The 24270-nt window shown below is 34.1% G+C and overlaps 1 protein-coding gene across 6 annotated transcripts in view; it reads left to right on the top strand.

The window, feature by feature from the left end:
- The window catches only part of LOC145249463 (MOB kinase activator 1B), a 155115-nt gene that overhangs the window by 77775 nt on the left and 53070 nt on the right, over positions 1–24270 (top strand). For 2 of the 6 annotated variants that reach the window (XM_080111029.1, XM_080111030.1), the window contains exon 2: positions 23970–24055. The exons of 2 other annotated variants lie outside the window; for them this stretch is intronic. In XM_080111029.1, the coding sequence (XP_079967155.1) occupies positions 24009–24055 (47 nt within the window). In that variant the 5' untranslated portion in view covers positions 23970–24008. Of the gene's footprint in view, positions 1–19138; positions 19248–23898; positions 24056–24270 lie in introns of those variants that run through there. 2 more of the 6 variants (XM_080111031.1, XM_080111028.1) reach the window with 2 other exon arrangements.

Genomic DNA, 24270 nt, shown 5'->3' with positions numbered 1-24270 from the left:
TGATTTTAATAATAAAATGTAATAATCAAAACGTTTTTTTTTTAGTCTTTACCTTGAATTTTTTTTACTGTGGTTTTATATAACATATTTTAAAAGTTTACATTAAAAATAGTCTTCAATTTGAATTTTTATTTTCAATATCGTTTGATTAAAAGACTTAAAATGGAGTTTGTTTTCGAATATAACTCAATCCTCGAATGAAGGAATATTTAAACATGTATTCTGTGTGATTAAAATATACAGGAGGGGAAAAGTCTTATGGAAACGTTCATTAATTTAGTTTTGATATAATAGATATTTCTTACAGTTTGATAGGTTTCTGAATTTTTGAGATGAGGATTATTATTAGGATTATTTGGATTACTGTTCTCACCTTCAGTGTTATCTGTACAAGATTTGAGTCAATGTAATTACTGACCTTTTTCAGGTGTATTTTTCTGTTGAACTCTAATCTTTCTGTTGAACTCGTTAATCTGCACGGAAGTTCGAACGGAACCTTTTAATCTACGGGGTAGCATGCTCTTCCATCAGTCATGACCAGGTAGCCTGAAGTAATTTGCAATTGCTTTCTTAGTATTGCCTGCATCAAGTATTGAACCTTCAACTTTCTAAGGAGCATCATTTACAACTAAATTTTACTTAGTATTTTATCCGTTACGCTAAGAGACCTTGCGAAGAAGATTGGAATAAACATTAGCCGAAACATTATGAGAATAATAATGCTAGGTAAGAACGGTGGTCAGAATAATTTAAATAATAGATATCTCTTCCAGTTTTATCATTCTATTACTACAAAATTTATACGTTCATATTTTCCATAAGAAATTTAAATTATTTAGCTTATTTTTTTTGTTTATCTATTTTCTTATTCAATTTTGTTGTCATGGTTTTGTGAATTTTCCATTTTCTCTCCCCATCTTTGACTTTTGTTCTTTTCTGGGAAGATGGGGAGGGGTGGGGTGGGGGAATGATGAGGCGTGTCCAAGATCTTTTCTTTTTATTCCCCATTTTTCTTTGAATAATGATAATGGTGAAAACGATGTTAAAATGAGAACAATCTATTTATAATGAAAGACAACGTTTAATGTGGTTTATTCTCATTTTTTTTTTTTTTTTTTTTTTTCTTAGATTAGCCATCGCATCTTTATAGGAGGCTCTATCCGTCTGGAGTTTGAAAAAAAAATTTATTGCTATATGTGCACATTGTAATGGACATTTTAAGAATAGCCATTCTTCATTTGTGTGTGTGTATGCGCACACACACACACACACACACACACACACACACATATACGAGTGTGTATGTATATCCTTTTAAGATTTAAAACGTATGTGGTCAGCAGTTATTGTTCGAACTGCCCACATTTAATTCCTATTCATAGACTAATTTATTGATGCCCGTTTTTAGATTTTCTTTTCTTCTCCAATTTTCTCCCAAGTAAATCTGTCATGATTTTATGGATTTTCTTGGTGTTGTTTTGCTATCTTCGTTAAATGTTTAAAATTTCTGAAGAAAGTGATTAGCAAAACTTTTGCTTTTTAGAAGAAATAACTTCTCGGGTTTTCCCCCACGCCCTATCATATTTCTTGATTTTTTTTTTATTTATTATATAGATTTGATCTTTCTATATAAATGTTGGTTGATTCAATAATAAGTCAATGTTGAGATTTTCATTTAAATCTAATAATTCCCTTTTTCTCTAGTTGTCAAGAAAAAGGACATTGATTTTAATGTTAGATACACATATCTATAAACATCCAATGGAAATCCTTTGCACTCTGACCTGATTTTTTTTTTTTAATCTTTTTTTGTTATTGAAGTGTTATTCTTGTCAGCTATGCTAACATTTCCTTTTAAGTATTGAGAGTATTTCAAATACACTGTTTTCGAGTCAGACGATATAAGGTTTGGCCCGACTCCTTTTTTGAAAGTTTTCCAATATTCACACTATCTGTTTATTCTTCAGAAATTAAAAATCCGATTTCTTCCCAAACCTCAGACTCCTCGACTCTGTTCACATGAAGGTTTTATTTATTGAATACACTACCAAATGAATGTATGTAATAGTGATGAGATGATTCCAATACAATTACTGATTCTGTTCTAAATTCTCGATTTCGATACAAATTCTGATTCTTTAATTTTTTTTTTGTTTTGTTGTTTAAGATAAACCCCATCTAATGTGTGCATATGTTTTCGCAAACATAAAAATACATTTGTGACGGTTGATCTTTTTTGGTTTTTACAAGTGAGTCACCACTTATCAAGGCTCGGAGGCTACTCGAGGATAAGAGTTAATGAGTGTACAGTAGTCAATGGGAAAATATCGTAATCATTAAAAGTGGAAATTTGGTAAATTGGATTACTTAAGGGGATGGCTCATCAAAAATTTGTTCACGTTGGATTTGAAGACGACCATATTTTAGTCGGTTGGAAAGCAAGAAAATGGAACAGAATTCCACAGGCGTGCAGTTCTAAGAAAGAAGCTTTGAATCTAGGTTTAGGCACAGATAAAGAGTGAGGTAAATTGATAACGGTTTCAACTAGATGAATTTTAGTGAAATTCAGACAAGACAGGGGCCATAGATTGGAGCTCAGACGAGCACTTGCCATGAAAGTAAATTAAAGCAGAGACAGGCTCACAACGTCTCTTCTGTGGGAAAGAAGTTGCAGGGAAGAGAAAAGGGCATCCCCCACTAGGCTACGAAGTCTATTTTGAATGCTATCAAGGCAGGATAAGGTGCTTCTAGCAGCTCCTGGCCAGATGTGGCAACAGTACTCCATCCTTGGACATACTTGGCTCTTATACAGGTAGAGAATTGCATCAGTAGTGAGATATCTACTGGATTGGTAGAACGATCCCATCATTTTCCCAGTAGCCTTGGCAGCAGATTTGATGTACATGTTCCATCTCGGATCGGGAGTAAAGGTCAGACCAAGAATCTTGTCAAAACATGGAGCCTCCCCAAGACGAGAGCCATTTGCTTCAATTGATATCAGACTGGGATCAATGTTGATGATGTAAAGATAGAAGCTTGGTTTTAGATGCATTAAAAGTAACCAGCCACCTCTTTCCCCATTGCACCATGTGATCAAGATCAGAGGAGAGAGAATCAGAACTTGATTGTTTATGGCCTTTGAAATGTTGCTGTAGATGGTAGTGTTGTCAGCATAAATGTCTATGAATAATCTTAGGACGTGATTTGGAAGATCATTAATGTAGATCAGGAAGAGAGTTAGACCCAGGATGAACCCCTAAGGAACTCCAGCATTAATATTGTAAACTTTTGATTTTTACCCATCAACTCTTATGAACCTATCAGAGAAATGATTTAATAATTGAAGACATTTCCAGCTATACTGTAGCTGGAGATTTTATGATGTTGACCTTTATGCCTTACCCTATCAAAGGCCTTTGATATGTTGAGAAATTTCCCTAGAAAGAAAGCCTCCATCAAGAGATTTGCTAATCCTATGAGATATAACCATTAACACATCTGCTGTAGATCTAGCAGAACGGAAACCATATTGCATGTCACTGAGGAGGTTATTTTTGCTAAGGTGGTTGACTACTTCTCTATTTAACACAGATTCCATCAACTTATTCATGATAAACAAGAGACTTATTAGTCTGTATTGAGAGGGAGATGACCAATCCACTGCATTTTTAAATACAGGACACACTGATGAGGTTTTTCAGGGTGTTGGGAATCAATTCTCCTTAAGACAATGCTTAAACAGCTTTGTAAGTATGGGAGCTAGTTCTGGTTGCAGCTTTTTGAGCACTATAATAGGAATGCCGTTAGGACCAGTTGCTTTACTGGAATTAGCGATTTTGATTAGCTTGGCATCATCATGCACAGATATTTGTATGCCGCATAGCAGGTTTTCATACACAGGAGAGATTGGCGGCCCTGATCGCAGGATAGAATTAGCTGCAAAGTTCTTGCCAAAGAGTTTAGCTTCGTCCGATGCTGACAAGATTATCTCGGGTCCATTGATGATGGTTAGGATAGAGCACATGTTTCTATTCAGGACTCTGTTTGTTATTTGCCAAAACTGGTGGGAACTAAGTCACTGCTTAGCTACTTTGGACTGGACGGCCTGAGCATACAACTTTCTTGCGTTCTTTATTACTCTTTAACAGTGGTTGCTGGTCGTCCTAAAGGTGGCTTTAGTCTCGGTACATCTATTACGTCAAAAGCAATGGAAAAAGTGATTTCTGTGCGCAATGGCAACAGCACATTCTGGCGAGAATCACAGCATCAGGCACCTGGGTGGGTTTATGAAAAGTAGTAAACATTGAAGACGTGAATGTTAGCCGAAGGATGAGCGGACAGAATGTGGTCAATTTTCTTGGATATGCTCTTAAAGATAGTAACTCTGCTGTTATGGGGGCGATAGAGGGCAAATATAAATGCAGTGGTGTGAGCAAGTGCAACCTGGAAGCATATATAGAGCAATTTAGGGTCTTCTCTGGAGATGTCCCTACCACATGGAAAGCTAATGTAGGCACATATTCCATGCCCATGGCGATCTTGGGGGTCAGATTTGGATTAGAATATCCTTTAATTATGAACTCATTTAGGGAAGTAGTCAATCCAATGCCAGTTTTACTAAGAAAGAATAGGTCTGATTTGGCCTCCTGTAATTAGATTTCAACCTCGGGCAGGTTGGAACGTAGATCCCTGATGTTGAAGAAGGAGTTTACGTTGGAAGTGGGAGTTCTGGGTTTGATGGTGTATTCTTTCTGGAGACTTTTCACGATGGAGTTTTAGGATTAGGTCAACAGACTTGGTTAGAGCAAGGCAGAGAGGGAAAGTAAGGGAGAAAAAGAAGTGAAGAAATATTTTCTTGTAGACCATGATAAGGTAAAGCCATAATAATTACCCACTAATATGGCATCGAGAAGCCCCACCAGAAGCTACTGCATGGTCCAGAATCCATTCACTAAATGGCAATACAGCAGCCCCAGTACTTTACACCTTACTGTGTGGTTGATCCAAGGTTCAGGTCCCTGAACCTTGGATTACGTGGATAACGTCCGCCCAGTTAAATGTCTATTTCCAGCACCCTTATTAGTGACATGGTTACAAGGATAAAAATAGAAACAGAAAATTTCAGACATCTCGGGCGACTGCTCATGCTCATGCAGAAATACTGCCGACCTAGAATACAGCCTTTTCTTCTCCCTTTGTCAGAAAAATCACCGATTTTATATGAGGACTGAGAGACAAATTAGGAGAAGCGAGAGTTACCGAAGCTGCCGACAATGCATTCACAATGCATTGTCTACTCTCCATTTAAAAAAAAAAATAATAATTATAAGTATTCTACTTAATGAGTTCAATTGATCTGTTTAAGGGAAGGTATGGTGATAGTTCTCCTTAGTTAACTCATAGTTTAAAATTAAAAAATATTTTATCTTATATCAATGGAAAGTTAAGTTTTTGAAAAAGAAACCAAAAAAAAAACATTAAAACAACATCGAAAAATTGGCATAACTTTTCCGATTCTGATTCCTCAAAAAGTTCCCATTTTTCGGATTCCAACCAATCGTCTCAATGTAGATACAATCAAAATATTCTATGGAGTTGTCTGAAAAATAAAAGAACTGGCATCACAATTGATTCGGATTCCAAGCAACAAACTGGTTTCACCTTCAACATAATCCCACCCCCCTCAAGTGTCTGATCTATTTTTCCCATCTTTGTCATACTTCTTCTGATTGTCTCCATGCTTCCAAAAATAAGTTCCCTTAATGATCCTTCTGAGTTTGTAGGCAAAAGAATGTCACGCAGAGCAAGGCCAGGTGAATAGTGTTGTCTCCCATTGTATAAGGATAAGTTCTGTTTTTAGAGTGATCTCCCTTGCTTGTTCTTGTAGATTAATAACTGGAAAACAAAGATGAAGATTTTGATAAACAACTGTGTCTACGATTGGAGTTATGTGAGAATGAAATCAGCAAATAGTTCTGAAACGGTGTTCTTTTTATGTTACCATGTTTATTGCTCCTTCCTCGGTGCTCATAGCTGAAGGGTCTGAAAAAGAATACGAGGTGTAAACAAAAGCAAATGAAATCCAGTGGTTGCAGAAAGCTAAGCTTACACTTATGTACTCACAACTTATCGCAAGATGCTTATCTTTCTTTCAGTAATAATTCATACTGTTATTTCACAGAACAACCTTGTATCTATCATATATATATATATATATATATATATATATATGTTCGTGTTGGAGCGATTAATCAGAAAAATTGGAAGTTTTTGAACTACTAGAATTGGAAATACTTGTGTCTATTTTCCGATGACAAAAACGATTCCTTTAATTGTTGTTTTTTTTTTTTTATTTTGTTTAAAATAAATTCTCTCCCTACTGCAAGTAATGATAAAATAAATATTTATCGATTTTAAACTAAAATCTATAGATCACCTCCTCACAAGTGCATTTTTACATATGAGAAAATATTTGCACATTTTTACGTGTTTTTACGGTAATCAGGGGAAAAATAACTATATAGTAAATCATAAGAATCGGGATCAGGAATTTCGTATGGAATCGGTAATTGTATCAGAATCAGCGGAAAAATATTGGAATTGTCCCATCATTAATATATATCTTGATTTTCGGTATTGATAGTTTTCTTTTCACCAAAATATCAATATTATTGCAACATGCTGTTAAGAAAAATAAAATACCAGAAAATACTACAGCTGGGTTGGAATTATGATATGGATGCCATTTTAAAGAAAGGTACAACTCTTATATTTGTTGATACAGAATTACTTCCCTTTGTTTGGAACAAGAGACCTACGACTAAATTTACATATTTGGAAAAAATAACTTGTTTAAAAATAAATGGGCAACACTGAGTCGGGGAAACCTGTTAACTAATATGTAGATAATCCTTTGAAATGTAATCCAGTTTGGCCATGAATTAAACAACTTAAATCGTTTTTGCTTTTTTTGTTTTTAAATATCTTACCACGATTCAATGTTATCAAATATATAAAGTAAAGTCAGTTATTTTTTTCTTTTTTTTGTCATTGATAGCTTTCGTCCTACAAAATCAATATTTGATTCTAGTTAATCAGTTCTTTCAGTATGTTATTAACAATATAATGTAATGAATTAATTCTTTTTTTGTCATTGATAGCTTTCGTCCTACAAAATCAATATTTGATTCTAGTTAATCAGTTCTTGCAGTATGTTATTAACAATATAATGTAATGAATTAATTCCTTTCGGAAAATATTTTAACCATTTTAAAAAGAATTGAACATAGAAAAAGTATTTGTCAATATAAAATTACTTTTCCTACTTTTCTTTGTGAATTGCTCTTTAAAAAGTTTAAGACATTCAACTCCAAATTCATGCATCGGATCCGACACACTAACTTAATGTTTGCTGTTAAAAGCTTTGATCACCAAACATTATTGGTTTCGGTCTAGATGATATCGGATAAAACTTGCTAATCTTAGTGATTTGGGGAAGATGAGTATCTGCTTGTAAATTGCTAATTATTTAGGAAATCAATTAATCAATTAAGTTGAAAACTCTAATAAATATTTTTTGTTGTTATTACTCCTCTGTAATTTTATGCAGGAAGATTAACACAAATGAAAGTTTTTAGATAATAACTTTTTATATATATATATTTTCTTCTTTTAGCATTTATGATGAATGTTTGATACAGTGTTTTAACAGAGCCAGGGTGGGGACGTCTCTGCTAGAAGTGCCGAGTCACCCTTTTGTCATAATTACTCTTGACTTCACTCTCTTATTCTGAAAACATACATTAGATATTGGCAGAAAGAGTGACCATATATATATATATATATATATATATAAGATTTTGAGCCTGTAGTAAGTTTCAAACTCTGACAAAAAGTGTTTAGTTATAACTAGTGGGAGGATGCCCGGCTTTGCCCAGTTGTAAAATATGCTTAAATATATTTTAATTTGTCCAGATTTCATATATATTATTACAGTTGTGATTTCAAAAGTAAAAAAGTATTTGGGTACCATCAGTTAGAATCGAAACCAAAAGCAAAACTGTAGCATTCAAAGCTGGTGATGTTACGACTGTACCAGCGTGACACGCATATGAACTGATTAAAACTTAAAAATTTAAAATAAATTAAGATGAATGTTGAAAATGTATAACGATTTTTTTTCAATTTTGACCCCTTAAAAACTATTTTAACTGGCTAAAGACCCATAAATAAACAGTCCATAAAAATCCAATCATTTAAGGCCTGTAGTGCCACACTGCAACTTTTCGTTTTGGAAGAGATAGTTTGAAAATGTGGAGACAGACATAATTAGTTTTATAAATTAGATTACTTAAATGTCCATATTTACAATGTAAACATTTTATAAAATGTACACATTTACCATAAATGAACAGTTTATATGCATAATTTATTGGCTATTTAATAGAAACCAAGAATGATCGTTCAGTAAAATACATCATTTCAATCTGTTTTGAAATGAAAATCTGCTGCTTATGCAGTATAACTCTATTTGAAAAAAGTACATTTTGAGTAAAAACAGTTCTCGTACATACTTTTGCGCCCTGTTAAAATTAGTAAAAAGCCTAAAATTATGAGAAATGCTAGAACTATTTTTTACAAAAAAACAAAACATTAGCAATCTGCCATTTTCAATTTTGAAATGGCGGATCTTTATATTTTGTTTCAATCATAAACTGCAGTTACCTCCCCTGGATTTTGATAACTTTTCAATATTAACAAATACGATAAAACTTTATTCAATAAATTTTATTTTTTACTTGTAATTATTTTTCTACTCTACCATTTTTTCGAGGGTGACACATAAGTATGTAATGTTTTTATCCAACTTCATTTATTTGAGATCGAATTGTACTGCATAAGCACCAAAAATCTTATTTCTCACTGAAACCCTGCCAGATGAATTATCTCATAAAATGCATATCCTAAAACTCTTAAATCGACTTTGTTATTTGATATTATTTGTTGCCTAGCGATAATCTTGCGTCTACTTGATACTAACAATATGGCTACCTATCATAAAGCATTCGTTAATAAAACGAAACAAAGTTACTTTTCAAATATTAATTTATTGCTTGAAGGCTGGTTCATACTCGCAAAATGTTACTTAGTAAAATAACCCGAAAAGGGTTGATATGCCATAAAACAAGATGATCAAATCAAGTTCTTTGAGTAATATTTTTAAAGAGATAAAGAACTTTGAGTATAAAATCTTTTTCCAAAATTATTGGATTTGGCATTAAATAACGCAGAAATGATTGATATGCCAAATAACCGACTAAAACTATAACTAAATGTTTCATTCACTCTGAATTTCACTGACAGATTCCTTTTGTCTGTTTTAAATGCTAACATGGGTTGAACAGTTTTTAGAAATTGACTTTCAAACTGACCTATTTCTCACTGGGTCTTTATTCATCATTTTTTCTCTCAAATTCGATTTTTTTTAATCACTTTATCCCATCTTTTCCTTGTCCTTACCCAATGAACTGAACCTGCTATCTCAACTGTTCTACAGCTACTAATCCAAGAACTCTGATCTATTTTTCCAATGTGACCATATCATTGAAGTATCCTGTTTTGTACACCTCTTCCTGTACTGTCCAGATTTAATATTCCTCAGAAGTCATGAGATCTAAGCCTGTTTTTAAGAATCCCATTTCACATCCATCATACCATTCTCATATTGTGACTTTCCATGCAACGAATGCCTTCAACCCTCACTGGTCAAGTTTCACTTCCATATATCATCACACATCATACATACGTCTGATATTCTTCTCATTTTTGGTCAGCAGTGGTAACGCTCTGCTGATTAATAATGGCCAAAGTTCCTGAACTTCCTCCATCCACTTCTACCTCTTGTAATCATATTAACACCTGCTCCACTGTTTGATTGCAAGCTGATTCTTGATACGAAAATCTTTGATATTGATGCACATCAATTAACTCATCAGATTTTCTATCTCCCCCCCCCACACACACACACATACACACAAGCGCATACACACATACACAAACACATAAACACACACACAAGCGCGCACTTTTCTGTTTATAGAACGTTCATCTTTGGAGTTTCTTTCTATGGAAGAGTAACTCGTCATCTTGCTCAGTTCTCAGCATTTACCCAATAAAGTTTAACTTCTTTTCTGAATTCCTAACAGATTATACTTTCTAACTGGCCAGGGTGTGTTTTTCTTGGTCTAATGGATACAACCATAGACTATGGAATTGGTTCTATTCAAATATTGTGAGAGAAACGATGTCCAGGGTTATCTATGGGTAAGGCCAGAAATAAAGATCAACTAGATCTTATCTTCAATGGATGTCTCCTTTAGGCAGCTGAACAATGATTGCTAACAAAAGGCAAAAGTCGGGCGTGAAGAGACCCCCCAAAGGATGAAGGGGAGAACAATACAACAAGTGCATTGCAGCTGGAAGAGATTACTTTGAAGGGGACTAGAGTTTTATGTGTGTACTATTAATAAAAGTCCCCATACCAAACAAAATCTGTAAACTTATCTAAGACACATTATATAATTTGATCCTTTCTCTCTCTTTTGCAAGTGTCTGTCGTGACCAACAATGCTATAGAGGTCAAAACTATGGCATCTTGGATCAACATATTTTGAGTTTAAGATTTTCCATCTTATCTCTCTTTCCTGGCATAAATTTTGGCTCACCAAGCATCCCGATCCTGGAACAATGCTGTCCATTGCTCACATTCCACACTGAAATCCCTGAGATCTTGCTTTAGCACATCCTTGAATCTGAGACGCAGACGACCAACAGGCCGAGTACCTTCTTTTAAAACACCATGTAATACATTGTGAGGTAGGCATTCACATGACATTTGGTTTATATGGCCTGCCCACCGGTCTCATAAACTTAAGTCTCGAAAAGTGCACCCGAACCTGTCTGTCTGAAGAGGCCTTCGTTTGTCATTCTGTCTTCCCATGACATGCCAATGATTGATCAGAGACCTTTTGTATGGAAGGCACTAACCCTGAACTCTTACGGATGATATGCAGACCACGTCTCGGCCCTATAGAGAAGGACACTCAACACACGCTTCGTACACACGGATTCTCGTCTTGATGGTCAGATGCTTGTTGTTCCAAACGCGCTGCGTGAGTCTCCTAGGCTAAATTGCATGCTAAGTTTAGGGTCAAGAGTAATGTTTTTGGCAATGGTCGCACCAAGGTATTTGAATTTATCCACATTCGCCAAGGTTGTATTATCTATTGTAAAATTAACACTCTCTGATGATTGGGAGAAGATGACGGTTTTCTTAAAACTGATTGTTAGTCCGAAATGTCTACATGAGTTTCAGAAAGAATCTAAAAATCGTTGAAGATCCTCAGCAGAACATGCGCAAAGAGCAGCAATTTGATGCATATGTTATGATATCGATATAATATAAAACTGATTTTATGCTAATTAGTATAAAATACTTTCTTTTTTTTTTTTTTAAATCAACTTTTTCTATGATTTTTTTTTCATCCTAATACTTTGCTTTTAACACTACGACAGTCCTGTTGACAACATTGTTGATTTTTCAGAAATTGAGTTTCACGTGACTTTTTGCAGCTCACCTTGAGATTATTTGCATTATTCACAGATGTTCATCTTGGTTGTTGGTTTCGTGACGTTTCAGCTGATGTAACTTCTAACCCTCAACTGCATCTTTTTGAACTCTGAAACTGAATTGAAATTTTAAATGGAGGCCTTTATCCACAGGGAAAATTGTTTTTATTCCATCAATTATGATCAGATGGAAATTTTAAATGATTTTTATTTTTAGTTAGTATTGCTTGTAGTGAGGATTGAACCTTCCACTCCTAGAAAACTGTCAGTTAGAGTTGACTATTTCTCAATACTTCCATCCGTTTTCGTTAAAAAACACCTTTTTTTAATTAATTTTTTTTTAAGTACTATTTCACTTTATCATATTTTTATTTTATCATTTTAATCAAATTCGAAAAATTTGCATTTAAATGATAAAATGAGTCATGTGTGCTATGACCAATTTTGGCAAGGCAAAGAACTTTGACAGCAAATTCTGAAAAAGACACTGAAAAGAACCTGAAAGACCATCAAGGTGACAGCTGAAGGAAGGCAGAAGTTGGGAAGATTCAAATGTAGATTGAACGATACAATCATTTCCTTTCTTTTCTTTCTTTCTTTTTTTTTTTTTTTTTTTTTTAAGCCTATGCAGTCAGATTCATAATGAACTTCTCTTTGCCATCTGCCGACACAGGTTTGGTCAGGATAAAGTTTGGCCATCTTGAGATCTTTTATTCAGGGAATGCCATCTTGGATCCTGTTTTCACAACAATGTTGTCCTTTGCACACAGTACCATGTGAGCACAGATGATTATTTCCTCATTTTGTCTGAGCTTGGCAGAACGTCTGACATAGCGATAAATATGGACATTTCGAACATGGTTGAGTTTGGGCAAATCTGGAGTCAATGCAACATTTTTGTCTCCATGACTGATAGTTTTTTTTTCTTTTTTTTTTTTTCTGCTTCCTTTAACAGCTATGAATCTTAGCCGTGCAAAGCAGCAGGATGTAGTGGATCACAGTGGCAAAAGGTTGTTACAGTATTGATTTGAATTATGATTTTTTTTTATGGATACTGCAGTTGCTTTAATTTTATTCAAAGATATAATGAAAAAAAAACTGAAAATGGAGGAATATCAACACCAGTGATTGGCAAGTGTTTCTGTGGAGCAGTTTGGATTCAAACTTTTCACACTCAGGTTGTCAGTCTGTTGTTCAAAACTTAGTCACCATCATCTCCTTGTTTATACCAATGTTTTCATGGCTAATATTGTTGGTTTAGTTCAGGCCAATATCATTGGCTAAATAAATGCTTTCTTAAGAGATATCACACACACTCACATATACACACACGTGAGTGTGTGGCATTGTTCCTAGAATTCTAATCAACTAAAATCCAGCATACGATCGTTTCAGAGACTACTTGGAATTATTTTCTTAGCTTTGTATATTCCAATTCGTCTCCTCGTTACCACAGTCACAAAAAGAGGTTCAGTGAGAACATCAACATCTTACAGTTTCTTTTTAATGAGGTTTTCAGATTTATACTTTACAAGACAGAGGTATATATTCACTGCATCTGCACAAGGATCACATGAAGGTTGCCAACATCATAAGTGAAAGTGTTTCTGTGGAACAACCTGAATTCAAACACGTCACACTCAGCTTGTCAGTCTATGTCGTTAAAAACTTAGTCAGCGTCATCTCAAGCGTTTGTGATGGAAATTGATATTTCAGTGTTTGAAGAACACTAATTTTATTTAAGCTTTGGATTGCCATTGTAACCTTTTCTTTCTTTTTTTTTTTCTTTTTTTTTTTTTTTTTTTTCATTTTTACAATCCGTAACATATTTAAAATGACATTGATCTTTGCATTATTTAATATTTTACTGTCCAAAGGTTCTTCATCGTTCTTATTTGTGCATTTCATTCTTGGCCTTCCAATTACCTACTTAATCTTTTCTTCTTCCTTTCCTCTCTGCTGATTCCACCAGGTGGAACTATTTGACGATATCTGCTTTCTGACTTCAATATACTAAAGATTGATATTATTTCCTTTCCCTTGGCAAAACTCAATCTTGTTTTGCACAGGCAAAAACAAAAATAATTTTCTCTACAAAACAACCAAACTAAACACAGATTAAATATTCAAAGAACTTTAAGCTTTAACTTTTTTTTTCTAAAATCCCTGAATTCGGCATTAAATGATCCAAAAAAGGTTGATATGCCATAAAACAACCAAACTCTGTGTTCTGACCAGATTTTGACCTAATTGCGCACATTTCACGTTCGATTCCCTTTCCCATCCTCTGTTCTTTTTCTATTTCTTATTGTTTTGTTATCTGTCTGGTTTAAAGCCCCGTGTTAGGCCATCATCGGACTCCCTCCCCCATGACATCAAACGTAAGAGTACCTGCTTGTACTAGTTTCATGTATAAGTGAAGACGTTTTTATTCTGACAACTCGAAGTGTGCTCATTACGACAGAAAAGATATAAAATGAAAATCTTCATTATTGTTTAGTTTAATCAAGACATTAAAAAATGAAAATGTTGAAAAAATATTGCAGTAGAACCTCGGGATACGGTAGCCCCAGATACGGTTTTTAAGGTTATGATGTGAAATACGATGTTTTTCCAGCCCATGGTTATGGTATTTGCCCCGCTTTATGGTGTTATTTATAATGTTATTTGATTATATACATGTGTATTATATACCGTAGAACCCGGGATACGGCATTAAAAATTAGTAACAAAATGCAGTCTGGTATATAATGCACATGTATATAATAAAATAACATTATAAATAACACCGTAAGGCAGGGCAAATACCATAAGCAGGGGCCGGAAAAAAAACATTGTATTCCACGTCATAATCTGAGGAAAAAAAGTATCCTAGGGCCATCGTATCCCGGGGGGTTCTGATGTTGCGCTGTACTGTATTTTGTTACTAATTTTTAATATGTAGTGTATAAAATTTTGCTTAGGCCCCGCTATACAATCCCAACCCCGGAATGGATTAATGCTGTATCCTGGGGTTCTACTGTATATTGTATGTACCCGTTATGAAATTAAATTCTCATAAAAAATTTCACTTAATTTGATCAAGTATTTTTTTTTTTTTTATTTATTTACAAAGGAAAATAAAATTTTAATGAAATCTATCCTGTCGCGGCCATCTTGCCTATTTTGCGGACGAAGGAGGCGCCAACGGAGATAACTCCATCACCGCTTAAAGTTTGTCAAAATTTAAGGAGATTATTTTGAAACAAGGGCAGAAAAAAATACATAGATAATTATTTTATTTATTTATTTATTTTTTCACTTATTTTACAGGGTTTTTGTCCTTTTTAATCCCGTTTTCATTTTGTCTTTTATTAATCCCTTCATTTAAAGGCACCCCTCCCTCGTCCGCGAAATAAGCAAGATGATCGATCTAGTAAAAATTTGATTTTTCACTGTAAAAACTACTTAATCAAATTAAGTGAATTTTTTTTTTTTTTTTTTGAGAACTTAATTCCGATAACGAATAATTTATTTTTTTGAATATTTTCATTTTTTAATTGATTAAAACCAAACAAGTACTGAAAATCTATCTACTCCTTTCTCATCAGTCTTTTCTCGTTTATCTAATTTTCTGATATGAAACAAAATAAGATTGCAAGAAACGTGAAAGTTCAGAAATAGATTTTAACGATCAAAACTGGACGCACCCATCTATATAATCTAAAAATAGTCACTTTTAATGCAAAAGTGCCATTGAAATTTATTGTAAAAAAAAAAAAAAAAAAATTTTTAAACCAAGCCGATCCTGATTATTCGATTAACCAACATGTTAAACCAAAACTTCCCTCCAAAAGTCGATTTCAAACAATTCTGATTTGATATATTTAAATTAAGATAAAAATCAAAACTTTAAAAAAAAAATCGTTAGTTTCGAGTGACTGAATCCAACTTTGCAAGTCATGAGATGTGTGGCCAAGCGTGATTGATTTATCATGCGTTAAAATGTGATGGCGAAAGAAAGTATGGGAGGTCAAACGATAAAAAACAACATAAATGTGTATCTGACATCTTTGCCCTCCTCTCCTAACTTTCGACATGACACAACATGGTTTCCCTCTTTTTTTGTAATTATTTCCACAACTATCAAAATGCTGATACTGTCACGCCATCTACAAAATCTAGACGAATGTGTGTGTATGTGTGTATTTTATATATATATATATATATATATATATATATATAATGACATAATCACGTTCACACACTGGTTTAAGTTGAGCAATGTTGAGCTTGGCTAGTACCAGATGGGTGACCATTTGGGAATTCTAGGCACTGTATGGGCTCTCCATTTATCTCTCTATTGCTTTCAGTCGTCCTGAATCTCCACTTGCCATTGGTATTTAACAACCTCGACTCAGGAGAGGTGTGATTGGAGATTGCACAACTTTTGCTACAAAATTCCATGCACTGGCACCCTTACAGTAGGGTATCCATAATCTGTGAAGATTGAAGGAAGCTATCATATCTGGATGAAGTTATTGTTCTATAAATATATACTTCTATATTCATATTTCTGCACTTATACGCACACTGCTCTTTATTAGAAGGGCAAACAAATGTAAACTTTTCATTTATGCAATCTGTCACTAAGCAATGTGTGTATTCTATGTAGCTTAATTGTCACATATTTTCATTATATATATATATATATATATATATATATATAATGAAAATATGTGGCAATTAAGCTACATAGAATTTTCCGTGTTTCATCTTTGTGAGGACTCTTTAGGCTAATCGATACATAAAATAAATCTACTTAAAAAGTTCTATGTTATAAGGAGATACATTTTATGTACCAATTCTCAGTATTTACGTTAATAGTTCTTAATACATATGCTATGAAACTACATGGCAATTAAGTTACATAGAATCTTCGGCGTTTCATCCTCATAGAGAATCGTCAGGCTGTCTTATCACATAAAAGTTAGCAAGTATAATAAACAAATAAACGAACTGTCGAACGAATCCATTTCAAATATTTAGAGGAGTTGATAAAGCAAATCTACATCTGTTTTCTGCTTTTTATATCTATTTAGATGTCATTTTCTTTTCACTGAGTCGGACGTCATTTTATATGAATATTTATGCTGGCAAAGGATAATTTTTCCCCTGTTTATTTTCAATCGGAGTACATGCGTTAAATGATAAATCTGAAGCTGAAATCATATTAAAAAAAAAAGTGAAAAAAAAAAAATGACATTAGTAGACTGATCTTCAGCTTCCCTTCCATTTTTCATGATGAGGCTACCACCCAAATTTTCTTGTCCAATGAACAACTCTCTACATTCTGCCCCCTTCGTTCCATGCTTATTACCACTCTTTCTATTCCTTCCCATATTTTGTCTCTTGAAAAAAAAAAAAAAAAAAAAAAAAATGATCAGAAATGCCATCTCTGAAGTTTCTGTTGACAAAAGAAGCAAAATATCAGAATGGTGTTCTGGTGCGATTTTGTCTTATATTTTGTGCTTTTTTCCACTTTTCAGTTTTTCTAAACATTTTGTACATTATTTTATTCTTATATCGATTGTATATATTTATAAAAGTGGCTTTGTCTGTTTGTATGTGGAACGGTCACAACCAAACTACTGTCAATTTTTGGTCTACACTTGAAACTTAATATATAGAAGATTCGGACCTGTGAAACAAATTTGATTTGGTTTTTAGCCAAAAAAGAAAAAAAAAATAGCTACTAAGGGACCAAAATTGGAACTCGGCAGATGTAAGTCTACTAAATGTGTATCTTCTACATATATGCAAATAGACATTCATGCATTTAAGCAAGTTAATTTTGATATGTGTATGAACTTAGCTCAGATGGTAAAAAATAATGCTGGAGAGCTACAGTTTTGGTTTCGATTGTAGGTGATGGTACCTAAATCATATATATTAATTTTTACTAGAATTTTTTTTTTTTTTTTTTTAAATACCTACAGACACTAGTGTTTCATCCTTTCAGGAATCATCAGTGCAGGGAGTTACAATTACAGATGGTCGGGAGATTCAAACCCGGCCACAAAGCCATCTCTGACTCCATTAGCAAGGAACAAACCACATGACCAACATTAACCGTGAGAAATACAATCTATATATATAAAAGCGAAAATGTGTTTATGTATGTATGTTCGCTTTTTGTCTATGTCCGCAAAAGGATTTTTTCCAGTGGCTTCTCAAGGCCATCGCTCATAATATCTACGAGTTACGAACGGGGGCCGCCCGTCTATTTAATTTGCCCGACTTTGAAACGTTAAATATTCAACATTTTGGGATCGCCGCATATTGTTTTCGTTTTTCGGTATAAAAAAAAACAAAACTCGATTCAAATCTCTGGCCCACGGCCAGTGGTCTCTAGAAAGCGATGTAACGTTTGGTCAGTGTCGGCTTACCGTCATCCTATCAGACGGTTGCTTTCATTTCGAGACGAGACACTCCCCTAATAAACGGGGGAGCTGGTTTTCCCCAAAGTGAGGTAAAAATAAACATTTATTGACCTCATTAAAAACTGTCCCGCAGAAAATGATAACTGATGAATAGCTATTGCTTACGTCATTGTAACGCTCGCACAAAATGTTAACTCTACTTCTACTTGACGTCATTAAGTGCGCGCACCTGTCAATTCTCTTACTTAAATAAATTCAAACATCTTTCAGTAACTCATTCTGGCTGGCCGAGCGGTTAACGTGTCATGTATTTTTTTCACATTTTATTTTCCAACTTCGCCTCAGGGCTTCGGGTTCGATCCTACTAACTTACCAAAACTTTTTTTTACACTCCCCCCCCCTCTCGCACACGCACACTTAGGACATATAAGCAATTGTGACATAAGCTCACTGGATGAGTTGAAAGACTGTTTGGCTGAGAAACGAGAAAATAATAATCGTAAAGAAACCATATATAATGTAACAATTCTTTTATTTTATGTTTACTGTTTTTCTTCTTGTTTTTTAATTTTTTTTTTAAACTTAATGAATCGTGTGTTATACGGTGTCTAAGTTTTTTTTGTTTTGTTTTTAAAGTAAGCTCATACGGGATCAATCTGTGTATCATGGGTTGAACAGATATATTTAATTCAATAACACAAAGGAAAGAAAACCATGTAAATGTAACAGTTTGATATCTTTTGTAGAACGTGACACGGACGTTCTTACCTATCGTGATTCATTTATTTTATTTTTCTATATCATTTATTTTTTCAATATGATTAGCTTGAGAAAATCTAAAATAAGAAAATATATACATAAGAAAATTAAAATGAAAGCACATTTTAATTTTCTTATGTAAATGTCGACTACCTACTATTCCAGAAGCTGATGAAGGCAAATGTGTTTTGATTTAAAATGTGAATAAAGCATCAAGCAGGCTTTATATATTGTTGTGGATTAAAAAAAAAAAAAAATGAATACTTGCTGTTAATAAGAAAGATCATAATTCATGGATTGTCAAACTTTTGACAAATTGGTTTTTCTAGGCGCTGATGAAGCCCTGTTGTACAAGATTATGGTTGAACTATTATTTACTTCTATGCCAATAATTGTACGCATGGCGTTACCAATAAAAGATCTACATTTTGGAAATGGGTAAATACTTTTCTTATTCCTTTTAACGTGATACCTTTTAAGAAATATATATATATATATATATATATATATATATCACTAATGTTTATTTATCTCCCCTTTAATCATCTATTATTTGTTATAAAGCTGCATCTGAAATGATATCAAGCCTATTCTGTAATATTTGTCTTGAATCGGATATGTTCTGTTTTCAATAAGTTGATTTTTCGTGTTATTGATATTATTTCACTCCATAAAATTGCACGTGAATCTCTATTGGCCAGTGCATAGCACCATTTAAATGTCCATGACGACAAAGCGGTGTCGTGCATTTTCACTTTCTCTGACGCCGTTTTAAACCTCTCTCCCTTCTTTTCCATCCCCAGACTCCGGCTTCTGTTTTTGTGGTGAGCAAGAGTTTTGAGCTCTTTAATAAAGACTGCACAAGACGTCGCAGTCACTGTCACCTAGTGAAAGATTTATTCATCCACCAGATTCTCTTTATCCATATCTCTCTCTCCATCTCTCTCTCTCCCTCTCTCGCTCTCCATCTCTCGTTCTCCATCTCTCTCTCTCTCTCCATCTCTCTCTCTCCATCTCTCTCTCTCTCTTTTTCACTCTCTCTCTCTTTTTCACTCTCCATCTCTCTTTCTCACTCTCCATCTCTCTTTCTCACTCTCCATCTCTCTTTCTCACTCTCCATCTCTCTTTCTCATTCTCCATCTCTCTTTCTCACTCTCCATCTCTCTTTCTCACTCTCCATCTCTCTTTCTCACTCTCCATCTCTCTTTCTCACTCTCCATCTCTCTTTCTCACTCTCCATCTCTCTTTCTCACTCTCCATCTCTCTTTCTCACTCTCCATCTCTCTTTCTCACTCTCCATCTCTCTTTCTCACTCTCCATCTCTGTCTATATATATATCTCTCTCTCCATCTCTGTCTATATATATATCTCTCTCTCCATCTCTGTCTATATATATATCTCTCTCTCCATCTCTGTCTATATATATATATATATATATCTCCATCTCTGTCTATATATATATATATATATATATATATCTCCATCTCTGTCTATATATATATATATATATATATATATATATATATCTCCATCTCTGTCTCTCTATATATATATATATATATATATATATATATATATATCTCCATCTCTGTCTCTATATATATATATATATATATATATATATATATATATATATATATATATCTCCATCTCTGTCTCTATATATATATCTCCATCTCTGTCTCTATATATATATATATATATATATCTCCATCTCTGTCTCTATATATATATATATATATATATATATATCCATCTCTGTCTCTCTCTCTCTCTCTCTCTCTATATATATATATATATATATATATATATATATATATATCCATTTCTGTCTATATATACCTCTCTCTCCATCTCTCTATATATATATCTCTTTCTCCATCTCTCTATATATATATCTCTTTCTCCATCTCTCTCTCTATATATATCTCTCTCCATCTCTCTCTATATATATATCTCTTTCTCCATCTCTCTCTATATATATATATCTCTTTCTCCATCTCTCTCTCTCTATATATCTCTCTCTCCATCTCTCTCTATATATATCTCTCTATATATATATATATCTCTCTCTATATATATATCTCTCTCCATCTCTCTCTATATATATCTCTCTCCATCTCTCTCTATATATATCTCTCTCTCCATCTCTCTCTATATATATCTCTCTCTCCATCTCTCTATATATATATCTCTCTCTCCATCTCTCTATATATATATATCTCTCTCTCCATCTCTCTATATATATATATCTCTCTCTCCATCTCTCTCTATATATATCTCTCTCTCCATCTCTCTCTATATATATCTCTCTCTCCATCTCTCTCTATATATATCTCTCTCTCCATCTCTCTCTATATATATCTCTCTCTCCATCTCTCTCTATATATATCTCTCTCTCCATCTCTCTCTAAATATATCTCTCTCTCCATATCTCTCTCTCCATATCTCTCTCTCCATATCTCTGTCTCTATCTCTCTCCATATCTCTCTCCATATCTCTCTCCATATCTCTCTCCATATCTCTCTCTCCATATCTCTCTCTCCACATCTCTCTCTCCACATCTCTCTCTCCACATCTCTCTCTCCATATCTCTCTCTCCACATCTCTCTCTCCATATCTCTCTCTCCACATCTCTCTCTCCATATCTCTCTCTCCATATCTCTCTCTCCATATCTCTCTCTCCATATCTCTCTCTCCATATCTCTCTCCATATATCTCTCTCTATATCTCTCTATATCTCTCTCCATCTCTATCTCTCTCCATCTCTCTCTCTCTATCTCTCTCTCTCTCTCTCTCCATCTCTCTATCTCTCTCTATATCTCTCTCCATCTCTCTCTCTATATCTCTCTCCATCTCTCTCTCTATATCTCTCTCCATCTCTCTCTCTCTATATATCTCTCTCCATCTCTCTCTCTCTCTCCATCTCTCTCTCTCCATCTCTCTCTCCATCTCTCTTTCTCACTCTCCATCTCTCTTTCTCACTCTCCATCTCTCTTTCTCACTCTCCATCTCTGTCTATATATCTCTCTCTCCATCTCTGTCTATATATATATATATATATATATATCTCCATCTCTGTCTATATATATATATATATATATCTCCATCTCTCTCTCTCTCTCTCTCTCTCTCTATATATATATATATATATATATATATATATATATATATATATATAATCTCCATCTCTGTCTATATATACCTCTCTCTCCATCTCTGTCTATATATACCTCTCTCTCCATCTCTGTCTATATATACCTCTCTCTCCATCTCTGTCTATATATACCTCTCTCTCCATCTCTGTCTATATATACCTCTCTCTCCATCTCTGTCTATATATACCTCTCTCTCCATCTCTGCCTATATATACCTCTCTCTCCATCTCTCTCTATATATATCTCTTTCTCCATCTCTATATATATATATCTCTCCATCTCTCTCTCTATATCTCTCTCTCTCTCTCCATCTCTCTCTATATATCTCTCTCTCTCCATCTCTCTCTCTATATATATCTCTCTCTCTCCATCTCTCTCTATATATATCTCTCTCTCCATCTCTCTCTCTATATATATCTCTTTCTCCATCTCTCTCTCTATATATATATATCTTTCTCCATCTCTCTCTCTATATATAAATCTCTCTCTCCATCTCTCTCTATATATCTCTCTCTCCATCTCTCTTTATATATATATATATCTCTCTCCATCTCTCTCTATATATACCTCTCTCCATCTCTCTCTATATATATCTCTCTCTCCATCTCTCTCTATATATATCTCTCTCTCCATCTCTCTCTATATATATCTCTCTCTCCATCTCTCTCTATATATATCTCTCTCTCCATCTCTCTCTCTATATATCTCTCTCCATCTCTCTCTCTATATATCTCTCTCTATATATCTCTCTCTATATATCTCTCTCTCCATCTCTCTCTCTATATATCTCTCTCTCTATATATATATATATATCTATATATATATATATATATATATATATCTCTATATATCTCTCTCCATCTCTCTATATCTCTCTCCATCTCTCTATATCTCTCTCCATCTCTATCTCTATCTCTTTCTATATCTCTCTCCATCTCTCTCTATATATCTCTCTCCATCTCTCTCTCTATATCTCTCTCTCCATCTCTCTCTCTCCATCTCTCTCTCTATATCTCTCTCTCTCCATCTCTCTCCATCTCTCTCTCTATATCTCTCTCTCCATCTCTCTCTCTATATCTCTCTCCATCTCTCTCTCCATCTCTCTCTATATATATCTCTCCATCTCTCTCTCTCCATCTCTCTCTCTCTCCATCTCTCTCCATCTCTCTCTCTCTCCATCTCTCTCTATATCTCTCTCTATATCTCTCTCCATCTCTCTCTATATCTCTCTCCATCTCTCTCTATATCTCTCCATCTCTCTCTCTATATCTCTCCATCTCTCTCTATATATCTCTCTCCATCTCTCTCTCTATATCTCTCTCCATCTCTCTCTCTATCTCTCTCCATCTCTCTCTCCATCTCTCTCCATATATATATCTCTCTCCTCTCTCTCTCTATATATATATATATATATCTCTCTCCTCTCTATATATATATATCTCTCTCTCCTCTCTCTCTCTATATATATCTCTCTCTCCTCTCTCTCTCTATATATATATCTCTCTCTCCTCTCTCTCTCTATATATATATCTCTCTCCATCTCTCTCTCTATATATATATATCTCTCCATCTCTCTATATATATATATCTCTCTCCATCTCTCTCTCTATATATATCTCTCTCCATCTCTCTCTCTATATATATCTCTCTCCATCTCTCTCTCTATATATATCTCTCCATCTCTCTTTTTCTATATATATATATATATATATATATATATATATATATATATATATATATATATATCTTTCTCTCCGTCTATATCTCTCTCCATCTCTCTCTCTCTCTCATATATATATATATATATATATATCCGTTTTAATTTTGGTAAAACAATCTTTGTGTACATCTCTCTTCTTCACTTACTGAAATAATTTCTTTTTCTTTTTTTTATTTCTAATATTTTATTTTCTCCTCCTACTCTTATTCCTCCTCCTCCCGCCACCATCCAATAATTTCGCAATAGGATTACTCACGACTCTTTTCTGCCTTCCTCCTTTAGTATGGGCTGAATTGAGCAAACGCGTCCGCCCCACACATTATGGACTGGCTAAAAGATCACGTACCTCTATTAGCAATCAAATCAAGGTAGGTTTTCTTTTCTGATTTCCCCCCTTCTCCCCCATTTGTGTTCACACCCCAATCCCCGTAGTCTAGCAGTACGACGTGTCTGGTGATATTTGTACGCTTGATGTTGTAACACTTCGATGATGCCGGCAGGTACTCGTGTGTATCGTCTCTTTACTCTGCTTATGTGTTCACATCTCGTAGCTTAGTCTGGTCACTTTTTTGTCAGTGATGGC

The sequence above is a fragment of the Euprymna scolopes genome, chromosome 28 (genome assembly GCF_053919585.1).
Source record: "Euprymna scolopes isolate OS-2025 chromosome 28, ASM5391958v1, whole genome shotgun sequence".
Classification (NCBI taxonomy): Eukaryota; Metazoa; Mollusca; class Cephalopoda; order Sepiida; family Sepiolidae; genus Euprymna; species Euprymna scolopes.
Note: the sequence above shows the minus strand (reverse complement) of the source record. Positions and strands in the feature narration are given on the sequence as shown.